The sequence below is a fragment of the Phoca vitulina genome, unplaced genomic scaffold (assembly GCF_004348235.1).
Source record: "Phoca vitulina isolate PV1807 unplaced genomic scaffold, GSC_HSeal_1.0 scaffold53, whole genome shotgun sequence".
NCBI classification, from domain to species: Eukaryota; Metazoa; Chordata; class Mammalia; order Carnivora; family Phocidae; genus Phoca; species Phoca vitulina.
Genome location: NW_022589756.1, coordinates 8,333,584 through 8,351,366, shown reverse-complemented (window position 1 = coordinate 8,351,366; position 17,783 = coordinate 8,333,584). Strand labels below are relative to the sequence as shown.

The 17,783-nt window shown below is 51.9% G+C and overlaps 1 protein-coding gene across 2 annotated transcripts in view; it reads left to right on the top strand.

The window, feature by feature from the left end:
• Positions 1 to 16,047, top strand: part of ZNF395 (zinc finger protein 395) — a 47,413-nt gene extending 31,366 nt beyond the window's left edge. Inside the window, exons 2-10 of one of the 2 annotated variants that reach the window (XM_032389079.1) lie at positions 522 to 768; positions 2,200 to 2,432; positions 4,439 to 4,548; positions 8,009 to 8,244; positions 8,690 to 8,790; positions 9,515 to 9,794; positions 11,132 to 11,224; positions 12,232 to 12,335; positions 12,629 to 16,047. In XM_032389079.1, coding sequence (XP_032244970.1) covers positions 535 to 768; positions 2,200 to 2,432; positions 4,439 to 4,548; positions 8,009 to 8,244; positions 8,690 to 8,790; positions 9,515 to 9,794; positions 11,132 to 11,224; positions 12,232 to 12,335; positions 12,629 to 12,740 — 1,503 coding nt within the window. In that variant the 5' untranslated portion in view covers positions 522 to 534 and the 3' untranslated portion in view covers positions 12,741 to 16,047. Of the gene's footprint in view, positions 1 to 521; positions 769 to 2,199; positions 2,433 to 4,438; positions 4,549 to 8,008; positions 8,245 to 8,689; positions 8,791 to 9,514; positions 9,795 to 11,131; positions 11,225 to 12,231; positions 12,336 to 12,593 lie in introns of both variants that reach the window. The other variant, XM_032389078.1, reaches the window with a different exon arrangement.
• Positions 16,048 to 17,783: the final 1,736 nt, after the last annotated feature.

Genomic DNA, 17,783 nt, shown 5'->3' with positions numbered 1-17,783 from the left:
GGGGGGAGGGGGGGTGGGTTAGCCCGGTGATGGGTATTAAGGAGGGCACGTACTGCATGGAGCACTGGGTGTTATACGAAAACAATGGATCGTGGATCACTACATCAAAACCTAATGATGTATTGTATGGTGACTAACATAACATAATAAAATTAAAAACTACAAAAAAAAAAAATTCAGTTTACCTAACCATGATCCCATTTTTGTGTAAATAGAAGTATGTAAATACATACATACTGAAGAAAGCATGGAATGTTCTGTAGGAAGATTGGGTATCTCTGGGAGGCAGCATCTTGAGTGATTGATTTTTCTTTGTGCTTACCAGTATTTTGTAAATGTCCTACTAGGAATGGCTGTTACTTGTGTAAAAAGAAGAGGAATTGTAGAAGTTACTTTAAAATTGTTTCATCTACTTTAATGGATACTTACAGACTCCTGCTGCACGCAGGGCCTTGTAGTAAAAGCTTCCTGATTCCTCCACATAATGGATAAAGGACTCTCTGTCCCCTTTGCCTCACCAGGAAAGGCAGCAGCATGGCCAGCGTGCTGTCCCGGCGCCTTGGGAAGCGGTCCCTCCTGGGAGCCCGCGTGTTGGGGCCTCCCGGGGCTGCCCCACCCTCAGAGCCTCAGACTGAGCTGCTGGAAGGGGCGGCTCCCCAGCACTTCCTTGCCTCCAAGGACACTTCCTGCCAGGAGCAGCCCAAGGAAATCCTCAAGGCTCCTGGCACCTCAGGCCTCCAGCAAGTGGCCTTTCAGCCTGGGCAGAAGGTAGGTTGATCCCCGAGTGGACAGGTGTCTGATCTCTCCAGGCTTGGGGCTGGCAGGCCAGAAACTCACTGGGCACCAGTTTGTGCACAGACCTTTTACTTGCAGCTGTGGGGCCCTTGGGAAGCAGGCTTCCCTAGAGTATGAGCCATCATTAGCAGACCCAGGGTTCCTCCATGACAGTGCTGTCTGGCATCTGGTATTTCAGACTTAGGCCTACTCAAAGCCTCAGTTCAAAGCATGACAAGGGCTCAGTTTCTCAATCTGCCTCCGTTTCCAACTTGACCAAACAAGAATCTTAGGCTTGTAAGAGACAGATAATATTGCATCTTTGAATTGCCTTTAGACATTTTCAAGAGGCAAAGGTGTTTAATCAGAATGACATTTGGATTTCCTTTTCCAGTGTTCCCTCCCCTTGTGGCAGGGCCCAGTCATCCCCTGTCCCTGATATAATCACTAGGTCCAAGTGCATTGCCTTCTCAAGGGCCCATAGAGACTCTACCTTCTGTCTCCTGCTGAGGCTTGTGTTGTCCAGGCCTTTCTTCCCATGATATAAGGTGACCTGCCAACTGCTAGGCACCCCTTGAGAGTGGGCAGCTTACTTCTCCTCCCCTACCGTCTTGTCCCCAGGTAGACTTAGAATTCTCTGAAGGGAAAAATGCAGGGTTGATCTATTCAAGGTCATAGTTGGGGATATATACAGGCAGCAGATATATAGGACTTCAAGAGCAAGACAGAGCAAGTCATCAGGAGGGTGGATATAGATTCCAAATTCATTTGGTTGGAGAATTTAATCCATTTACATTTTAAGTAATTATTGATAGGTAAGTACTTCCTATTTTGTTAATTGTTTTCTGACTGTTTTGTAGTTCCTTTGTTCCTTTCTTCCTCTCTTGCTGTCTTCCCTTGTGAGTTGATTTTTTTTTTTTTTTGTAGTCCTATGCTTTGATTCCTTTCTCTTTATCTTTTGTGTATCTACTAGAGGTTTTTTCTCTCTGGTTACCATGAAGCTTACAGAAAACATCTTTTTCTCTCTGGTTACCATCAAAAGGAATTTCACCCCTTCATCCTTAAATTAAAATTAGTAGTTTTTCATGATGAGAGACAGGAAAAAATGGCTTCGATCAGGAGTCCACAGACTTGTTCTGAGAGGGCCAGGCAGTAACTTTAATTGTACACAGATTCCAATATCAGAAAAAAGTTCCAGAAACTGGCACATTTGCTGTATCTAGAGAGGTTATAAGGCTCTGTTTTGGGAAGAACTGATCCACTATGGCTAATTTGGGTGCTCAGGTGGGAAGCAGGTACCTGGGAGCATCTGCTTGAATCAAAAATGAGTCAGAGACGCAGGTGGATCCTGGCTCTCAGAACTGGGTCATATGATGTAAGAACTACCACGTACTGACCACTGGTTGCTCTTTTTCTCCCCCTCAGGTTTATGTGTGGTATGGGGGTCAGGAGTGCACAGGACTGGTGGAGCAGCATAGTTGGGCGGAGGATAAGGTGACTGTCTGGCTTTTGGATCAGAAGTTACAGATCTGCTGTAAAGCGGAGGAGGTGTGGCTGGCTGAGCTGCAGGGCCCCGTGCCCCAGGCACCTCCTCCCGAGCAGGGAACCCAGGCACCAGCCTACAGGCCTGTCTCCAGGAACATCGATGTCCCAAAGAGGTTTGTGTGGGAGCCCCTGGGCTCTGGGCTCTGAAAGTCTTGTGGGTGTGAGGTATGGGGTTGTGGGCTGGCTTGTGATGGAGAAGGAACATGAAAGACCTAGGTGTCTAGTTGTCAAGATACTGGGCAAATGGGATACAGAGAGGGGGGCATCCTGTAAAAAAAACAAAACAAAACCCAGAATGGGATCTTTTCTTCCCTGTGACTCTGTTATGGGTGGTACATCTTTGGTGTGGCCAAGGGCTATTTCCCCCCTTCATCCTTAAATTAAGATTAGTAGTTTTTCATGATGAGAGACAGGAAAAAATGGCTTCGATCAGGAGTCCGCAGACTTGTTCTGAGCAGGCCAGGCGGTAAGTCGCGTTGCTTTGCAAGCCAGATCGTCTTTGTCCTGGCAGCTCAGCTCCGCTGATGACACATAAACACGGGCATGCTTGCGCCCCAACAAAACATTCCTTACGGACATGCAGATTGCAATTTTATGTAATCTTCACGTGTCACGTATCAAGAGATAATTCTTTTTGATTTTTAAAACCATATAAAAATCATGCCGTTCTTCGCTTACGAGCCATATAAAAACAGGCAGCAGGGCATATTGGCCCACAACCCACAGATTGCTGAGCCCTGGCTTAGTTATTCAAAACCGTCGATGAGTGAAGAATGTATATATTGCTTTAAAATTTTATGATACAATTTTTCCCTGAGAATATATATCTGCCTCCTAATTTCTATATTATGTACTGTAGTGTACATTGATCTTTTTAGATCAAGAGGGAAAATCAGGATGTGCAAGCGGTTAGGCCCCATTCCACCTCTCCTTCTGTGTTTGTCTGTGGGTACTACTGATACAGTATATCCAGGGTCTTCAGACCAGACCAGAGCCATAATTTTTTTTTTTTTAAGGTTTTATTTATTTATTTGACAGAGAGAGACACAGCGAGAGAGGGAACACAAGCAGGGGGAGCGGGAGAGGGAGAAGCAGGCTTCCCGCTGAGCAGGGAGCCCGATGCGGGACTCGATCCCAGGACCCTGGGACCATGACCTGAGCTGAAGGCAGACGCTTAACGACTGAGCCACCCAGGCGCCCCTGAGAGCAATAATTTTTGATTGTGAATTCAGTGGAGTGCCGGCAAAGAAATTGTTTTGCTGTTCTATGGAAATAAACATTCAAAGATCACACAAAGGGGATGCTAATTTGTTTAGTATATTACAAGTCTTGGTTTAACTTCTTCCAACCCAGTCGCATATTTCAGTGGATCTGAATAGTGAAGAATGAATTAATACAACCCTTTGAAATAGACGAGCCACCTAGAAATTTATTTCAGAATAACTTTTCATACTTTAGCGGTAACTTACAGACAGCTCTAAGTTTACATCCACGTAATGTAACTTTATATGGGTTTTTAAAAAATTATATGTAAAATTTTATAGAACTCTGCTGTGAAAAGCATTAAGATTTATACCAGGAGATTTATTTTAGTGTTTCTGGTTTACTTGCTCATTGGCTTGTGTACTAGGTTCAGAAGCCATCAGAATACCTCATCATTTTTCTCAGGGGAGGGGAAGGGAACTGGTTAGTGTAATTGCTCCCTCTTCAATTTAAATAGAAGATGGGGAAAGGAAGGTAATTTTAGTGCTTTTGAATTCCAGCAGGCATCTTTTATGCCCATGGTTGATTTTATGGCTTCGCTCTTCCTTTCCCCCGAATAAAGTTCTGACTTTAAGCCCCAGTGAGAGGTCCGTCGTGAATATAGGGGAGAATGGAGCTGCCTCCAGGTGTCCGCAGTGGCCTGGGGACCGACCTGCTTGCACCCGGGTTGACTGAGAGTAGAAACGCAATTCCGAATGGGTATTTGTCATCAAGAATGAGGAGAGACCTTCATGCTTTATTGAGCACGCACACTGATTGGAGTGGGGGCATGGAGGGGACAGTCCAGAAGTGTGAGCCGATCACGTGCCCCGCTGTGTCAGGAAGTAACCTTTGGCACTCACCCACTTGAATCCAGGAAGTCCGACGCGGTGGAAATGGATGAGATGATGGCGGCCATGGTGCTGACGTCCCTGTCCTGCAGCCCCGTCGTGCAGAGCCCTCCTGGGGCCGAGGCCAACTTCTCCGGTGAGGAAGGGGGCCCCCTGGCGGCTACTGGGTGTGGCGCAGGCCCGCCCCTCACTGCCTCTGCTTTGACCAGCCCGTTGCCTGGCAGTAGGATTGCCGGGGTCTCTTCTCACTAGCTCCTCAGACTGGCTGAGTGACACTGAGTTAGAGGCTTCCATTCTTTTTCTTCAGCTTCCTCAGCTGGAGAGGAGTTTCCTGGTGCATTGTGAAGATGATTGAGCACGAGGCTGAGCCACACTGGCCGCTCGAGTAAGTTCTTCTGTGGGAGTAAGTGAGCGAGGCACTTTGGTGGGGGCCTGAACAAGGCCAGTCGAGGAATATTTAGTTCACGAAGGGGAAGCTAACAAATGGTCCCCTGGTGGCCTCAGAAGATTCATGCCCCCGTTCCAAGTGCCTACTTCAGCCTTGTAAATCAGTGCGGGCCTACAGGCCAAGGACCTGGAATGCACGAGCTGAAGTCTGTCTAACAAATCGAACTGCTTAATGCAAAGCGATAGTACGATTGCACAGCAAACTTCTGAATTAAAATAAAATCCTTCTGGCGCGATGCCCAAAATACATTATCGGTAACACGGGAGGAAGAAGGGTTGCTGGATGCCAGCAGTTTGACGAGACCGGTAGTGAACCTGGAGTTCTTTCGAAATTCATTACAGGGCTGGCCTAACTTACTCCCAGGGAATAACTTTGTCTCCATTGGTGACATCTAACTGAATTGCGAGCTACCTAAAAGCTTAGGGGAAAATAAGAGTTCGCTCAGAGCATGTGCCAGGAGGAAAGTGGACTTTGCAGGTTTCCCTCATGAGGAATTGCCCTGGATGGACAGTGAATTTAAAGGAGCGATGAGGCAGGCTTCCTGTCTTCACCCAGAGCCTGTGGTCAGTGCCGAGGCTGCTAGAGTGAGTCGAGGCAGTTGGGCGGCGCCGAGTTGGCGGAGCTCAGCATCGCACGCCTGCTCCGTTAGTGCTTGGGAGCTGCACAAGCAGAACGGGGAGGGAAGGAGGCTGTTTTACGTTTTCAGGAAATTCTACAAGTTTAGGAGACCCAGGAGGTTTGTCAGCAGGAGGAAGGTCAGGAAAGTGTCACAAAGGGAGAGAAAATCATTGACTCCAGTTCGCATCAGGGTGTGTGCGATATGTGTACATGTCACACATAAATACTTATTCACACACAGCCCAACACCAGCATATGCACACCTGACTGATAATACGCCTGATCCTGATAGCATAGGTCCCCATTGGACAAGCATTTTTAATCATCTATTAAAGACTTTTTTCCCATGACAGTATGTTTCTGATCTTATGATCGAAGTCAGTGGAAAAATAAGGCTTTCTTGGCAGCTAATGGTATTGAAGTATTCTGCAAGGTGAGGTCTATACCTTGCTGTAGTCTTGGGTACGGTTTGCACAGAAACCACCTATTTTCTTTGTTCTCTGTATCATTAGGCTGGCTGTGTGTGTATGTGTGTGTGTAGAACAGAGGAGATTATAAATATTTCTTAGAAATTCACTGTAAACTCTCATAGCTCTGCATTTGCAGCGCAAATGGTGTAGAATACCATTTAACCTTGCCGTAGAAGATCTTGTTGATCTAAGGTAGGGTCATTTATGTTTATCTTATAACTTAGAGATTAACTTACGATACTAAGTGTTTTGTTTTTTTTTAAATTTTTCTTCCTTTGTAAGTCAGTTTGCCAGTTTGAGCATTTGAGCCATTTGAACGGTTCCTCTGTGGAAGGCTGCTGTATTGTAGGGTTGGCCTGCTGTTTGACCTAACTGTTTTCTCTAGACTCCTGATCGCACTAGACATAGCATTCCGCTCCCTGACCCTTCTTTCCCCGGTGGGTTTCCTGAGTACACGTGTGTGGGCCCTGGACCCATTGGCCTGTTAGTGGCTCCTGAGTTCTTCCCTGAAGGGCTACCCTGTTTTTTGTCTTTCCCTTAAGATTTATTTATTTGTTTTAGAGAGCAAGAAAGAGAGTGAGCTCGGGGGGTGGGGAGGGCCGAGGGAGAGGGAGAGAGAGAATCTCAAGCAGACTCCCCGTCAAGCGTGGAGCCTGACATGGGGCTCGATCCCAGGATCCTGAGATCATGACCTGAGTCGAAACCAAGAGTCGGACGCTTAACTGACTGAGCCATCCAGGCGCCCCGAAGGGCTATCCTGTGTTAAGCCCTGTGTACATGTTGAAATTGTGGGTTAAGAAGTCCGAGCTTTGAGACTTGACAGTGATACTTAGGGAGGGAGGAGTTCCTCCATGCCATTCTGTTTGGGTGGGCTTCTCCTCACATGGAGGAGAGCCTGCGTTGGAAACCTGTAATGCTCAGGGTCTATTTCAGATGTCTGGATGGGCCTAGAAGCAGTTGGGGATCTGGAGCAGGATGAGAGAAAAGCAGTAGGATTTTTATGCTGCCCCAGGGGATGTGGTAGTCGGTCTCAGAATCCAGGGTAGGGCAGCTCCTTGGAACACCTGTCCTTGTTGGCAGTTGGGGCTTCGGGGGACATGGCCACCATACCTACACGTGTCACAGGCTTTGCCCCCCTTCTCTTGCATCAGAATTTCAGATTACTATCAATCCGGATTTATGGCCTAGGCAGGGAGAGTCTGGGTCTGGCCTAAAGCAGCCTGGAGACAGGCCGTATAGAAGCTGAGAATTTCACCCGTGTCCGTGTCCAGACGCACTGCTGGGAGCAGGGCGGTGGGTGCAGGGCCGTGTAGGGTGGAAGGGCCTCCACGTCTGCTCATGATCAGTCCGAGTTACTCTCAGAGTTTGTCTTGCCTTCTCCGGCCGTGGGACTTGTGGGTGAGGGCAGGACTCACCGGGCTGTAGCTAGCTCGCGGGATTGTCTTCCACACGCAGGTTTTGATGTCCTTGCCTGGGTTTTAATTACCGAAAGGCATTTTTCAAGAAAGCCTGGCCACGGAGCCCTCAAGTCGGCCTTTCCACCCGACTCTGCTGCTGGGAAAGGGTTCCAGGGGAGACTCCTCACGCTTGTCTGTGCAAGTTCTCACCTACCTCTAGGCCCAGATGCAGGTGGAGGGGCTTTCCCCTCCCCACACCCTACACCCCACACCCTACTCTCCCCCTGCTTGTTTTTTTTTTTTTCCTGACATACAAAGTGAGAAATAGATTTTAATGAGGTTGTCTTTCTATTAGTAACCTATAAAACGAAGTTGTAGTGTGTGTCTGTTGGTTAACGATTATCAGTGTGGCTGTGGTAGGAAGTGTTCGCTAGCGCAGAGCAGGGCTACTTCACGGAAGCTCAGAAAGGAGAGGTTTTGGGGGGTCTCGCCCCCCCGTGCCGCCCCCCATGGAGTGGCAGAGCCAGGCAGAGCCAGAGCCAGGGATTGGATTCAGGAACCCAGACTCCAGACTTGCACTTCATGGTCCCCGACGGGGCTGCTGGTCCGAATCCGGCGGCCGGGGGACGGCCTGTGAGCGCCGCCTGTCTTCTCTCCGCTCAGCTTCGCGAGCCGCCTGTGACCCGTGGAAGGAGAGCGGGGACGTGTCCGACAGCGGCAGCAGCACCACCAGCGGGCACTGGAGCGCCGGCAGTGGCCTCTCCACCCCCTCGCCCCCCCACCCCCAGGCCAGCCCCAAGTATTTGGGGGATGCCTTCGGTTCTCCCCAGACTGATAATGGATTTGAGACCGACCCGGATGCTTTCCTGTTGGATGAACCAGCTCCACGCAAAAGAAAGGTATGTGGTACGGTGCGGGGCGGACCTCGGCTTGGGGCCGGCGGTGGAGCGGCGGGGGCCCCACGGGTCCTCCGTGCTCTCAGGCTCCATCCCATTTCCGTTTCCCGTTGCTCCCGTGTTTGCTCGTGCTGTCCGCAGGGGCTCACTCCTCCCCTCTGTCGTGCCCGTTCCTTCTCACCTCTGCCCCATCCCTGCCTTCCTCGCGGCACTCCCATAGGGATCCCATAAGACCTCCCGTGGGGTCTTACCCACGGCACCACGCGCTGCTGCTGACACCAGGACCACCTCCTGGGTTCCGGCTCCCTGCCCCTGCCTGTCTGTGTCTCTGGTCCCAGACAATCCCTTCCCTAGAGCCTTTTGTTGAGCTCTGCTTGAGGGCAGCCGAAGTCCCCGTGGGGTGAGGATGAGGAGCCTCTCCCAACGATCCCATCTTCCTTTCTCCTAGAACTCCGTGAAGGTGATGTACAAGTGCTTGTGGCCAAACTGTGGCAAAGTTCTGCGCTCGATTGTGGGCATCAAACGACACGTCAAAGCCCTCCACCTGGGGTAGGTCTCCCGCCCAGGGCCTGTTTGCCTGGGGACCCACTCGGGCATTCCTCCGCCCTTCCCCATGACCCACAGGCAAGAATGGTTCGAAGAAAATGACTTGCTGAGACCACCATCTGGTGCCTCTCCCGGCAGAAGAGCCTGTTGGAAAGAGATCTTTGCTGGGAAGGAAGGGCCCTCCTCTCGTGAATGGTGATGCTGTTCCCGGGAAGGGCACTCTGTCCATCTTGTGGACGTGTCTTCCCGCCTCACCGTAGGAAGCAAGAGGTTTTAGCTCTGGGTAGAATTTGGGTAATCTGGGGAGACCTCACCGTGGGCTCTGCACCTGCTTCCCCTCAGGGAGCCGGGGCTCCATTAGCTCTGAGTCCCTGGAGCCAGGGCTGCTCATGGCAGTGGAAACGGACCCACAGGATGGAGAGGTGTGAGCACAAGCGGAGTGGGGGGGCCCAGAGAGGGCCCGTGGCAGAGCCAGATGACTGCGGCAGGAGGAGGTGTGCATGTGTCATGTGCGAGGAGGAGCCTTCGGTGCCGGGAAAGACCATGCCCATTGATGTGCAGGCATGCACTCTTCTGTGACTCCGCACCGGCAGTGGGGCTCCTGGGTGAACGTTCTCGTGGCCCCTTCCCTGACGTGGCCGGGTCGGCCTGAGCAAGCACTGTCCCTCTTGGGCCACGGTGTCCCCTGTGTCAGAACTGACCATCACCACATCTCCTGCCCTCACAGGGACACTGTGGACTCGGACCAGTTCAAGCGGGAGGAGGATTTCTACTACACGGAGGTGCAGATGAAGGAGGAAGCTGCTGCCGGCGCGCCCACAGCTGACCCAGCTCCCGCTCCCGGCATGACCAGCCCGCCCCTCGCTCTCCTTCCGCCTCCTCCTCCCAAAACCCAGTCCTCAGGCCCCGAACACCCTGGCCTGGAGTCTTACCTGCCCTCGGGTGCAGCTCTCAGCAAGTCAGCTCCTGGCTCCTTCTGGCACATTCAGGCCGACCACGCGTACCAGGTATGGGGCAGGGGCACACCTGGGGGCTCAGCCGTGTGGCCGCGAGGATGTTCCGTGTCTGACCTGTCACCGGCCCGCCTGATCACAGGCCACTGACCGCCCTGGCTGGAGGCTGAGGCCTTCTGCTGAATTGCTAATCTCTAACTTCTACAAAGAAGAAAAGGAAAATGACTTCACACTCAATAAATGTGGGAATTCCAGAGTTCTACATCGGTGGCTGTCATGGGTAGTGACTAGAAATCTGGCTGAATCCCTGAGTAGCCAGGCGAATTGTTACGTCACTGGTTATACGAGGGCGTGGAGTCGTGTAGTTGGGCTTCCCACAGTAAATCCTAGCTCCTAAAGTTGCGTGACATTAACAAACAATCCGGCTCCCATTTTTTTTTTGAATACCAGTCAAGCATTGGGCTTAGCTTTTCAAATAGAATAAGACATAGTCCTTGACCTTGTGAAGTGCATGGTTTAGCTGGAGAGAGAAATGAATATATAAGTCTGATTAATTATAATAGTCAAAGCACCTTACGAGAAGCGGGAGAAATTGTGGGTACAGGAAGAACCAAGCTGTTGGGCCTGTGTGGCTGGGCACGTTGTCATGGAGGGGGTGACCTGTAGGGTGACCTTGACCACACACAGGTGGTAATCAGGGAACGCACAGCTCGCTTTGTGCCATTTTTTAAAAAAGAAATCCTTTTCTGCCTACAGCTTGGTTTTATCAGACTCTAGGCTGGCTTACAAGTCAGTAATTAAACAGCAGTGCTTTCAGGCAGAAAGCCTTTACATGATGAGCCCGCTCTCCTCATTAGAATGCGTGGCTGTGGGCTAGTTCACGTGTGGCCGACTTCAGGGGGCCCTTGGGGCAGCTGGCTGACCCTCGAGCTGGGACCCAGAGAGCGCGGCTGGTGCTTTCACGAACAGACCTAAACCCGGCCATCCAGGAGCGTGTTGCTCCTTCCGAGAGGCTGCCCGGGGACACCATAAACTTTGTGCGGCAATACCGCCCGTGCCCAGAAGGTGTGCGGACTTCTTTTGGGCACTGCCTATAGCCTGTTCTTGGTGGGTGAGCCGGCGCTAGTCCACGCTGGGATTCAGTCCTGAGGCCGGCACAAAGACCCGCTCTGAGAGAAGGGATCCAAAAAGAGCTTGGAGCCTGGGACTAAGGAGAGTAGCTCGCAGACTTGGGCTTGCTAGTATCTCTCGGGCAGAACGTTCGAGTGTGTCCCGGTATCATCCGCTCGGAGGCCAGTACTCTGCTGTGGCCCGTGAAGTTACAGGGAGTGTGGGTGGACTTGAATGCTGCCCGAGCGGGCCCGAGGCTGACCTGTTCTTGTCTCCGACAGGCCCTGCCGTCCTTCCAGATCCCCGTGTCGCCACACATCTACACCAGTATTAGCTGGGCTGCCGCCCCCTCCACGGCCTCCTCCCTCTCCCCGGTGAGTGTGCCTGTCTCTGAGTACGTGGGCACCCTTGGGGGCCCCGGAGCAAGCCCGAGGCTCTTCCACACATTACTGGTGCTGGAGGCCATCCCCTCTCCGCCCCGCCCCCCCACCTCCCCACTTGCCTCCAGCGCCCAGACTTCTTTTTTTTTTTTTTTAAATTTTTATTTATTTGACAGAGAGAGACACAGCGAGAGAGGGAACACAAGCAGGGGGAGTGGGAGAGGGAGAAGCAGGCTTCCCGTTGAGCAGCGCCCAGACTTCTTGAAGGCCTCCTCTTCCCCTTGCCTCGCACCCAGCTGCTCACAGCCCCTCTTAGGAGGTGCAAGGCGGGTGTGTGCACAGGAGAACCCAGATCAAGCACCGTTTACTGCCAGGGAAGTCACTGGGCGAGTCCGGGGTCAGTCCCTTGTGAGCACTGTGTGTCTGTGGGTGCTTGTTAAGGTTTCAGTGTGCAGAGGAGAAGGGAGAGAATGTGGGGAAGCTGGAGAGGATGAGGGTAACCAAGACGGAAGATGGGAGCTTGTAGGAGCCCTGCATGGATGGGGTGGACTATGGCCTTAGGTTGCTTGCCTCTGAACTAATATCAATCCCAAGTCCTTCTGGCCCCCCCCCAGTGGGTCGTGGTCTTCAGTATCTCCTACGGGAAGGTCTTACACACTGTGGAACCTGAGTGCCTGAAAGTGCCCCCGAAGCAGTGCAGTCCCTCGTTTGTTCTCCGTGCGGTGACTCCATCTAAATCTGCAGGGAGCAGCCCGCCGGGCGGCCCGTCAAGAGGCTCCCCTGCCCGGGGCACCTACTGTATCGAAAGCGTGGCTTACAGGCCTGCCCCTCACTCTGCCCGCCTCCACCTGGAATATCTCACCGGAGAAGGCGGCCTGCCCTCCGGGCACCAAGAAGGGCTCAGCGGGTGTGGCTGACTGCCCTGCGGGATGGTTCTCTCCCCTTTCACTCCTGCCCTCCTGTCCCCGGCCTGTGCTTACGGCCCCTCTCGCTGTGCCCAGGTCCGGAGCCGCTCGCTAAGCTTCAGCGAGCCCCAGCAGCCACCGCCCGCAGGGAAATCTCACCTGATTGTTACTTCCCCGCCCCGGGCCCAGAGCGGTGCCAGGTGAGTGAGACCGTTCGCTCCCGAGGCCTCCCTGCTGGCTTCCGTCCCCACCCTGCCCGCTGCCCGTGCAGACCTTGAGCCCACCGACCGACCGGAGTCTCCAGGGTTCCTTCCCTGTGTGGGGGAGGTGGCGGGGCGGGGGGACACACTGGGTGCCAGGGAGGCTTTGGCTCCTCCTAGCTTTCCAGCCCCTGCCTGGTTTGCTCAGCCTCATGCCGCCGGCCGCCCTTGCCCCAAGTCCCCCCCCTCCCCCCGCAGGGCGTGTCTGTACCCTCCTGACTCTTGTGTGACAGGAAAGCCCGCGGGGAGGCTAAGAAGTGCCGGAAGGTGTACGGCATCGAGCACCGGGACCAGTGGTGCACGGCCTGCCGCTGGAAGAAGGCCTGTCAGCGCTTCCTGGACTGAACCTGTCCCGCCGGCCCGTTCTCTTCGCGCCCCGCCCTGCAGCCAGATGACAAAAGACAGCCACAGCACAAGCCCTGCGCAGAAACCTGAAAGATAAAGAGTGGACATTGGCAGTTTGGGCTCTGTTGGCTACCGTTCAGTAGTTAAAACATTTCCCCCTCCCTTTTGGGGAACATTTTAGTTCTTAAAAGAAGAAAGGAAAATACATCCCCCCCCCCCGCCCCAAAAAATAGGAGAGAGCCAAAACTGACCAAGGGTATTCTGCAGTGAACCAGAGACCAAAGAATTAACTACCCTCCCTTTCCCACGTCTCTCTCTAGGGGATTAGTTTGCATGTATCAAAAGACGGAACAGCTCGTTCTGTTTCCTGCTGAGTTGGTGAATTCTTTGCTTTCTCAACTCTTCCAGAAGGGACTGTGACCAAGATGAATTTACTTTTCTTAAAAAAAAAAAAGTTTCTGGCTGATGAGTCCGAGAGCAGGACCTGCTGTGGGTAGGGTGGGAAGAGTTGGGGGGATCTGTGCACTTTTTAAGGTGCAGCCGGCCCCTCTTCACCCGAATCCAGGAGAAGGGAGAGCCTGTTCTCACCGAGCAGCTTCTGTGGAAGTAAAAGGAAAACCCTTTCTTGATGACAACGATTTGTACCTGGGGTCCCTCAGCTGTTGGGTTGCATCCCAACAAATATTGTATGGCTTCTTCTCAAAGCCCAGACTAGTAGGTTTTTAAAGACTGTCCCCAAATAGCTGAGCCAAAAGGCTATATGAATTCACTTTTTGAAAAATGTGGCAGTTAAACACTACCTTGACCATTTCCCCCTCTTTCCTTGAGGAAAAGCTGGAGGGTTTTAGTCTCTGTGGAAGCCCTCTGCTGTTACCTGAGTAAATAAACTCCCTCTTGATGTTCCTCCCTCCAATTATGGACATGACACCTCTAAAACACTTTGTGTTCTTTCCCCGTGTATTCAGAGAAGGTTTTTATGGAAGTTCCCTTCCACTTGGGTGAGAGCCCCCCATCGGCGCGCCCTGCGCAGCTCCCTCTGTCTCTAGTTTTACCAGTCCCTTTCCCTCCTAAGGCTGCAGTTAGGGCTGGTGCGGGAGAAGGGGGAGAGAGAGGCAAGGAGAGAGAGAAAGGTAAGTGGCAGCTTGTCCCTGTGATGGAGATGGAGTTGGCAGGTTCCCATTGTTCTGTTGGCTCCGAGGGTCCCGGGAGAATCCGGTCTTCCTACTGAGGTGACAGGTAGGACAGGACTCTTCCATCAGTGTCGGCGGCCTCTGGGTGTTTATCCGTGTCGTCCGGTCCCCGTGATGGGAAGGTCAGTTTCATGCCGAGGAACCTTCTCAGGGATATGCTGAGCAGCGTTTCTGGCCTGCAGGCGGGAGGGGAAGGGTAGGAGAGCCGTGAGGAGCTCCTGTGAGGAGAGGTCGGATCAGCAGCTCCTGGCGCTTCAGCCCTTGTTATTTCTGGAGCCCTCCGGGATCGAGGGGAGCCGGGAGTGGGGATTGCGTTGCTTGGGAAGTAAATCAGCAAAGCTATTCTGGCTGATGAGAAGGAGATGTGGGTGGGGAGTTTAGTGCCCTGCCCATCTGTGCTGAATAGAGACCAGGCCCCTGAGCCATCAGGGGAGGGCTCGTCTTGTTTTGGAGCTGCCCTTTATTTTAAGACTTGTTTGGGAGTTCCTCAGGCCTGCAGGAGCATGGCCGGCTGTCCACCTGCCCCGGGGCACCAGCGCTTCAGGGGCTCAGGAATCCCATCAGGCCCCCTACCCTGGGGCTGGGCAGCAGCGTCCATCCCCTGGCTGTCACCAAGGCCGTCCTCTTTCTCCCAGGTGGAAATCCCCGGCTCTCGAGGCTCCTTTGGCCACTTTGCGTGGGAATTGTGCAGGTGCTTGTCAATCTGTGACACCCTGAGTGTAAGAAAACCCACCAACCTTAGATGTGTGTGACGGGTGATGGTGCCCTGGTTTGGTGACGGAGGGAAGGTGGTGATGGGGTGTATTTTTATAACTTAGTTAAAAAAAAAAATGTATGTGGAATCTGTCCCTAAAGCCCAAAACCAGGCCAGCAAGAGGTGGCCCAGGGTTCTCCTTCCGCTCCCTTCCACCTCCGTGAGAATTAAAAGCTGACAGAAGGTTGTGCTTGCCTCCTTGTCCATCTTCAGATCTTATCGGTGAGGGGAGGGAGCTTTTGAGATGGGAGGACTCTGCCTAGCAGCGTCTTCCCCTCCCTTCTTAATCACAGCTCTTGCTGAATCTCTAGAAAAGCCGTCTTCATTCCCCGCCCCCCCCACCCTGGTTTGGACCCTGGAGCTCTAACTGGCTGTAAAGATTTCCTCTAAGTGAGGTAGGCTTCTCCTGTCATTGGTACCCAGGGCAGCAAAGGAAGAGAGAAAGAAGAAATGGATGAAACAGTTTAAAAACTGAGGTTTTTTTTTTTTTTTTAATGTTTTATTTTGGTGCAGCTTTCCCTGTCTGTATCTGCTCCTCGCTCCTTTTTGGTGGTGGTGGCCGCCTCTGGCCTCCGCCCTCCCGCTCCTCCATCTTGTGGCCGTTGTGTTGGTCCTTGACATGTGGTCTGTCCTTGGGGTTGCCCCAGTTGTTTCTTCTTGGAGGGTGGGGGTGGCTTGTGAACTGATCAGCGATTATGCCTGTTTTCTTCATCTCTGTGTCTCTCCCTACTTCCCCGCCCACCTGGGCAGCAGAATCTGACAGGAGGGAAGGTGCCACAGCTGAGCATTTGAAACTAACAGGACTGATTTTCAAAAGAAGTGGTTCGGGGAAACCATTCATTACAGGGATGTTACCCCTATTCAAAGTATTTCTTGGAATGACCTTTGGAGTCTGTGGCGCGTGCTTTGGACAGCTGAACCCGTGCTCATTCAGTGCAGAGGCCGGTGAATGAGGTCTCTGGTCAAGTGAGATCACAGGGGCAAAGCTCATGGACTGACTAGCGAGGAAAATAGCTTGGATTGAATTGTGTGGCTTTGAAGCTGGCTGTGAAAGCAATTTTGTAATTTCAGAGAGCGTCTCACGCGATATCCACATTGTGGTAGTGAGCCGATAGCTTGACTCCTTGGAGGACATTATTAATTTGGATGTGGAAAACTTTCATTTGTTGGAAGAAATCTGTCCTGTTACTTTCTGGTCCTCCCAGGTTCTGACCTTACCAGGGGCCACAAAAAAAAAAAAAAAAGAAGAGGGAGATAAATCCCATCTGTGAATTTGTCTTATTGGCGCCTTTTCCCCCAGCTGTCTTCCAAGTATTATTTTTACTGTTAAGAAAATTTTTTTAAAAATGTGAAATGTAATGTTTTTACAGCAACAATATGAAATATATTTTATAAGGAATAAAATGGTACATTGTCTCATTTAATGTGTGCCTGTCCCTCTACCCCCTCCTCCTATAAAGGATAAGATTACTGTTGGTGGTGGTGGTAAACAAATGACGGCATTTGGGCCAGGCGTACACGTTCATTAGCTTATAATAATAGGGACCATTACCGGGGGCCAGGCCGAGTCCTCACATGAATAACCAAGTGCTTACCTAAATAACCCAATGAAAGGGTTACTACTACTATTCTCATTTTACAGATGAGAAGAGGGAGGCACAGAGGTTAAAGAACTTACCCGAGGTCATAGACTGGGAAATGAGGCCACTAAGATTTGTAACCCAGGCAGTAAGCATTTTTCTGTACTGCTTATATGGACAGTGGGGAGCATGTTCTTGGCTATATTCCTGAGTTTGTTGAGGAATTGGCAGATGACTTAGGAAAAAGTCATATTCTGCTTATGGGATGGGTTCTGACTACAGGGAGCAACACGGGGCACTCCCTGAGTTCATTGATTCCATGTCCCGTGATGGCGCAAAGGGCTAGATAAAGCTGGTCTGGGTGGGAAGCAGAGAGTAACATCCTATTGTTGCTGTACTGGAACTGCTGTATGCAAGTTTAGCTTCCGGGACCACAGGCATCTCTGGGAGTGGGACCTAGGGACCCCTAATGGGGCCTGACGGAGAGAGTGATGTGCCCAGACCCCAGGGCTGGATTACATCACTCAAGCCCAGCAGCTGGTAATGCTGGTATGGGGGTGCTCTTCTGGCCTTTTCCGTTACCTTGTAGTAGAGCAGAGGGCTTCTTTCTGCCCCTTTTTCCTTGCCCCCACCCCCCGCCCCCGCCCCCAAGAAAAGTCCCAGTAGAATCCACTGCTAAGCTACAGTCTGTCCAAGCCCTTCTACATCGGTTGTGACTTCGGGCTGCACATTCTCCATTTGCACCTCCCAGGCTCACCTTGATGGCTGCATGCACGCACTCTAACTTGCCAGCTTCCAGTTGGATCTGATCAACAGGTGAGACCAGACTGGGGTCTAAAGGGCCGGAGGAGAGAGAAGTTGGGATATTGCGTCTCCTGGCCCTTCCTGCACCACACAGTGTCTGAATGGCTACCATTTCCCTGCTGAGAGGTACGGGGGGAGCTACAGTTCTCCCTGGGTTCCAGTAGTAACTCCCCCTCACCGGAAGAGCTCCTTACCCTCTCTCACTGATTTCTCATCACCCCGTCTACACTGTAGACGGTTGACTCTCCTCATTGACCCTGTCTGGGTGCACCATGTTTCTTGGCCTGACAGTTACTCCTTAACATGTTTCATGTTAAATTGGAGATAAAAATGATATTGCCCTTTTCCTCGTTGTCTCCATCCAGTGGTCCCAAACCAGCAAGATCTGCGTCACCTGGAACTTGTTAAAAATGCAAATTCCTCCAGAGTCAGAAACTGGGGGTGGAGCCCAGTGAGCTGCCCGAGCCGTGGTGCTGATGGGCACTGGGAGGTACTGAGCACCCTGCCACCCCGCCCCCCATCCATTCACGCACTTGGATCTGGAGACCTAGCACAACTGGGGTATTTATGCTCACATATTCTTGCCTGTCGTGCTTTATATCAAGCAGAGCCGTGTGCTTTTTGCCTCTGCTTCCCAAGAGAGGCAGCTCTGATGGCCCAGGTCTCAGTTACCTCACTTAAAAACAGCCAACCAGTTTATTAACCATTTGCTCAG